Source organism: Lolium rigidum, chromosome 1 (assembly GCF_022539505.1).
Source record: "Lolium rigidum isolate FL_2022 chromosome 1, APGP_CSIRO_Lrig_0.1, whole genome shotgun sequence".
In the NCBI taxonomy this organism is placed as follows: domain Eukaryota; kingdom Viridiplantae; phylum Streptophyta; class Magnoliopsida; order Poales; family Poaceae; genus Lolium; species Lolium rigidum.
In genome coordinates, this window is record NC_061508.1 from 15,928,731 (window position 1) to 15,934,654 (window position 5,924).

General features: G+C 55.9%; 1 protein-coding gene across 1 annotated transcript in view; it reads right to left on the bottom strand.

Annotated features, from left to right (window-relative positions):
* Positions 1-1,785, bottom strand: part of LOC124667995 (methyl-CpG-binding domain-containing protein 4-like) — an 85,749-nt gene extending 83,964 nt beyond the window's left edge. Inside the window, exon 1 of the mRNA XM_047205209.1 lies at positions 1,692-1,785. Coding sequence (XP_047061165.1) covers positions 1,692-1,763 — 72 coding nt within the window. The 5' untranslated portion in view covers positions 1,764-1,785. The remainder of the gene's footprint in view (positions 1-1,691) is intronic.
* Positions 1,786-5,924: the final 4,139 nt, after the last annotated feature.

Consider the following 5,924-nt stretch of genomic DNA (forward strand, 5'->3'; position numbering starts at 1 on the left):
CAAAGCCCCTTTTTCCACCCGTGATTGCTCGCTATTGTTAGTTACGTAATGGTCTAGGTTATGTATATGTTGTCATGCAATCTTAGGAAGTGCAAATAGGTCACTGCTGCAATAGATGTTTCCATGAACATATGGATCAGTAGAAAGCCTACATGTACACTTTGTCAGTAATCTATATACGTTAGCACGTCCGACATGGGACGGACACTGTGTAAGCATGACTGACAAAGGATGGGGACTATGTAAGCCCTTGGGTGATTGGAAATAAACTTCACAATTCTTCATTCTCTCATTGCCAGAATCTGGTCGTTTGCCAAGTGCTTTTTCACCAGGGCAGATCTGCTATATATAAGCCTGTGTGCCTGGAAAACCTCTTGGCATGAAGGAGGCACTCAGCAAAAAATGGAAGTGGGCACTCGGCAAAAAGGCGGTGTAACCATCGGCAAACAAACCGCCTCACGGCAAAGGACCGGGACAGGTGTCCAAATTGACGGTGCGTGGTTGACTGCGGTCTTTTTATTGAACACCATAAAACTATTTTATGTTGGTTTTGACCTGCTCAGATGCATGCCAAAAATAGTCCAAAGCGACATGACTATAATTTTGGCACTGCACATAAATACAGCCTAACAGAATAAAAAAAACTAGGCTAGAGGGGGAAGAGCCCCTCGTTCTTTTTTAATTAAAACCTTGGTGTGCACGGCACCAAGTTGCGAGTAGATATTTCCATGAACTGCAAATAGGCCAATACTGTTGCAGTAGATATTTCCATGAACATATGGATCAGTAGAAAGCCTACACACTTTGTAATCTATATAAGTTATCACGTTTGACATGGGCCGGACACTGTGTAAGCATGTTTGACGAAAGATGGGGACTATGTAAGCCCTTGGGGTGATTGGAAATAAACTTCACAATTCTCCATCCTCTCATTGCCAGAATCTAGTCGTTTGCCAAGTGCTTTTTCACCAGGGCAGATCTGCTATATATAAGCCTGTGTGCCTGGAAAACCTCTTGGCATGAAGGAGGCACTGAGCAAAAATGGAAGTGGGCACTCGGCAAAAAGGCGGAGTAACCCTCGGCAAACAAACTGCCTCACGGCAAATGACTAGGACAACAGGTGTCCAAATCGACCGCGCGCGGTTGACTGCGGTCTTTTTATTGAACACCATAAAGCTATTTTAAGTTGGTTCTGACCTGCTTAGATGCCTGCCAAAAATAGTCCAAAGCGACACAACTATAATTTAGGTACTGCGCATAAATATAGCCTAATAGAATTAAAAAAAATCTAGGCTAGAGGGGGAAGAGCCCCTCATTTTTTTTTCCAAATTAAAGCTTGGTGTGCACGGCACCAAGTTGCGAGTGCGGAGACTAAAACCCGGACGGGCTGAGACGCATCAGCCCATGGAAGCCAACCAGGCTGAGCCTTGTTTCACAATTCAGCTTTCAAGGGCCAAAGTTTATCATGAATCCTTTCCCGCCTACAAGACATGTGCACGGAATCACCAAAATTCTCAATAGCCACCATTCATGTTCGCGGATCCAGGACGTAGATAATTTTACCAAGCAAATCAAGATCATAACCCACCCATCCCTACCAGATCAGACAGCCAGATGCAACCAGACCTACGCCCACAAACAGCAACGGATTCAACCAAACATGGATGGGAATGAAGGTTAAGCGCGCGGACCTGAGAGGGCCCCGGCGAGACTGGAACTGGAACCGGCGCAGGGGAAGACATGGTCGACAGTGAGGTTGACATGGTCGGAGACTCGCGGCGGCGCGTGTTCTTCGGATGGGGAAGGGAAGGGGTTGGATCTCGATCGAGGGTAAACGGGACGGTCGGTAGTAGGGTTTTTAGGGGGAATGTCGGGACGGCACGATCGTTCTCGCCTAAATCGATACCAACCCCGACCGTAAATACGGAGCATAATATTTCACTTACTGCTTTCCAGTAATGACCTAGCTAGGGGAAAAACTCTAGGAACTGACGTGCCATCATACGTCAAAGTCCACGGGCTTAAAATTGGGAGGAAAAAGAGAGAAGATTAGGGCAGCTCTGGCTGGCATCTGGTAGTTTCTGCTTTCTACTGCTCTAACCTTTGAGACGACGGCTGAGCTTTTTCTGTTACAGATTGATCGATGAGGACAGTGTCCACTTCTTTTCTTGTTACTGAACTATATGAACGAATTTGACCAGAATTAGCACGTTAACATAGTACCTTTGCTCCCATGATGTGAGCACGCCGGCGACGCCATACCCGGCGTAGGAGCGCTCACAGCACCGCTGCCAACAAGTAGGAGTTCACCATGCCAGGGGGAGCTCCCTTGTCGCGCACGCCGCAGCTAGAACCTGGCTGGCTGCTCGCGACGCCTAGGAGAAACTTGGCACGTTGCGGAGCCAAGAGGCACGTCACCGCTCGTGCCAGCGCCTACGCCGCCGACCTATACCTCGTCGGCCCCTAGCCTCCGAGACATGGGATCATGGGAATGGGATTAAATAAGGAAAAAGTGGCAGATATTTTCTTGCCAACATATTTTTCCCTGATGAATCGTTGTCCTGCTCTCTCCTATTTTTAGGCCCAGCGACCTTCCACGTCGAACTGCACGTTAGCCCGTAACCCTTTCCTTTGATTGGATTTTTTGTGGTTAATTGGAAGAGGTTTATCCAAACATAAGCGCTTGCCGGACAGTCAGCCAGAAGGCAGCTAAACAGGAAGCTAGGAGTCTTGTCCATCCAGCTCTCGGTCACATTATTCAAAATGTTCGCAGGGCTTTCCGAAAAGACTGTTGGTTAATCTAGCTGTCAGTTTAGTTTTCCTTCGTCAGTTTCGTCAGTTAGGACAGCTTCGACAGTAAGCACTGTCGCCTGTTCGTCAGCTAGGATTAGTTTGGTTTCAGCTATCTCTTAGGAACAGATAAGCTAGGAATTGGTCTTGTGCTTGACCAGATCTCCTCGTTGCCTGGACGTGGGATGGCACGTTCGAGTAGTGGGCATCAAGGAGGTTGTGCACTTCCCTTTGTTTTGCTAATAAAAAGGAGAAACCAGAAAAGCTGCAATCAGATTGCACGCAGCACAAACACCTCGCCTCTCTGTTCTTTGTTTCCCAGATTTTTGGATCGTGAGATTGAGAGAAGAGAGGCTACAAGTGGTATCAGAGCCTGCCGATCATGGTAGGTACGCCGCCACCGCCGGCGAAGCCAGCGGCGCAAGGAGGGAAGAAGAAGCCCACGGATGCGACCGTGTCAGGCTCCAAGTCTCCAGCGCGCTCGAAAGCTCGCTCGCCGTCTCGATCGCCAGCTCGCCGTGGTCGGAGCCAGCACCATGGGCGCGAGCTGGTGGTGAGGGAGAAGGTCGCGCGTGAGGTCACCGGCTCGCAGTGGCCAACCTTGACGCGGACCAACTACGCGGACTGGGCGGTACTCATGCGAGTGCAACTCCAGGTTCATGGCCTCTGGGACGCCGTGAACGAGGACGAGTGCGACGAGCACGAAGACCGTGCAGCTCTGTCGGCTCTCCTCCGCGCCGTGCCGCCGGAGCTCGTGCGCACCCTCGCCGCCAAGGACAACGCCAAGGCCGCGTGGGACATGCTCAGGACGCTGCGCGTCGGAGCAGAACGCGTCCGCGACGCCAAAGCACAGACGCGCCGCCGCGAATACGATCGCCTCGCCTTCAAGGAAGGGGAAAGCGTCGAGGACTTCGCGCTGCGACTCTCCACTATCCTCGCCGACCTGGAGATCCTCGGCGACCCGGAGGACGAGCACAAGGCTGTCAGAAAGTTCCTCCGCGTCTTGCCCCGTAAGTATCGCCACATGGCCTCCTCAATTGAGTCTCTGTTAGACATAAAGCAGATGTCCATTGAGGAGCTGTGCGGGAGGTTGCAAGTGGTGGAGGAGAACGACGCCCTCGACACTGAGGGCGGGTCGGGGCAGCTTCTCCTCACTGAGGAGGAGTGGCGCTCGCGACAGAAGCAGCGCGCCCCCAACGACGCGCGCGGCAGCGGCTCAGGCGGTGACAACCGTCAGCCAAGGAACCGCGGCAAGGGCCGCGATGACGGGCGCCCGGCTCGCAACGCCGGCGGCGCCAAACGCGACGATGTCTGTCACTACTGTGGCAAGAAGGGCCACTGGGCCCGCGAGTGTCGCAAGAAGAAGCGCGAGGAGGAGGCTCACCTCGTCAAGGAGGACGACGACGCCGATCCTGCGATGCTGCTCGCGGAAATCGAGCTCGACGCGCATCCACCTGCGCCGGCTCCACCACCGCCAGCTGCGGCCACGTCGTCCGCGACAGCGATGGAACAGAGGGCGCCAGAGCGCGCGCTCGTGTTCCTCAATGAGGAGAAGGCCATGGTCGTCCCAGGGCGCGCCGACGAGCGGCTCGACACGACGTGGTACCTCGACACCGGCGCGTCGAACCATATGACTGGTGACCGCGCCGTCTTCGCCACGCTCGACGAGACCATCACCGGCAACGTGCGCTTCGGCGACGGCTCGGTGGTGCAAATCAAGGGGCGCGGTACCATCGCGTTCTGCATCGACGGAGGACCCCGGCGCGCTTTCTCGGATGTGTACTACATCCCGAGGCTGAAGAGCAGCGTTGTGAGCCTCGGTCAGCTCGACGAGCTGGCTCGCGACATTCGCATTCGCCGTGGCGTGCTGACGATCCTCGACCGCCGCGACAAGCTCCTGCTCAAGGTAAAGCGAGCTCCCAACCGTCTCTACAAGCTGACAATGCAGCCCGTACAGCCCGTGTGCCTCGCGATGAGGAAGGACACGGTCCCATGGCGTTGGCATGCACGTTTCGGCCACCTGCACCTCGAGGCGCTGCAGAGGATGGCGCGGAACGGCATGGTGCAAGGACTGCCTGCCGTCGAGCCCACTGGAGAGCTGTGCGAGGCCTGCCTCGCAGGCAAGCAACGGCGAACGCCGTTCCCTCAGCAGGCGAAGTTTCGAGCGGAGGAGCCGCTTGAGCTCGTCCATGCCGACCTATGCGGCGCGATCACGCCACCGACGCCAGCTGGACGGCGCTACTTCCTCCTCCTTGTCGATGACCACAGCCGCTTCATGTGGTTGGTGCTCCTCTCGACGAAGGATGAGGCTGCCGCGGCTCTCAAGCGCTTCCGAGCCGAGGCGCGGACGGAGGCACGCCGACAGCTGCGCACCTTGCGAACGGACCGTGGCGGGGAGTTCACGTCGTCCACGCTCGCCGCCCACTTCGCCGACACCGGTGTCAAGCGCCACCTGACGGCGCCCTACTCACCACAGCAGAATGGCGTGGTCGAGCGTCGCAACCAGACGGTGGTGGGCATGGCGAGAAGCATGATGAAGGCGAAGAACTTGCCCAGCTTCTTCTGGGGTGAGGCGGTGACGACGGCCGTGTACGTGCTCAACCGCTCCTTCACACGCAGTGTCGAGGGGAAGACACCGTACGAGGCGTGGTACGGGAAGAAGCCGTCGGTCGAGCACCTTCGTGTGTTCGGCTGCGTCGCCCATGTCAAGAGCGCGCGGCCACTCCTTCGCAAGCTTGATGACAGGAGTACGCCGATGATTTTCATCGGGTACGAGCCTGGCTCCAAGGCGTACAGGGTGTACAACCCAGTCACCCGCCGCGTGCACATCTCCCGCGACGTGGTCTTCGACGAGGGAGAAAGCTGGGATCTGGAGCAAGGATGGCTCGGGAGCGAGAGGACTTGGGTGAGGAATTCGTCGTGGAGTACACCTTTGCGCCCAATCCCACCTCAAGGCTGGAAGATCGGGAGGAAGGGAGCGAGCGGACACGCTCAGCCTCGCCCCCGCCACTCTCGCAGCTCCATCGCCATCACAACGAGGACGCCGCCGCTTCGCCGCCACCGGGGGTGGAGTTTGCAACTCCACCAGCTGTCCCCGATCCCTCCTCGGTGGATGGAGAGGACGATGGGGAAGA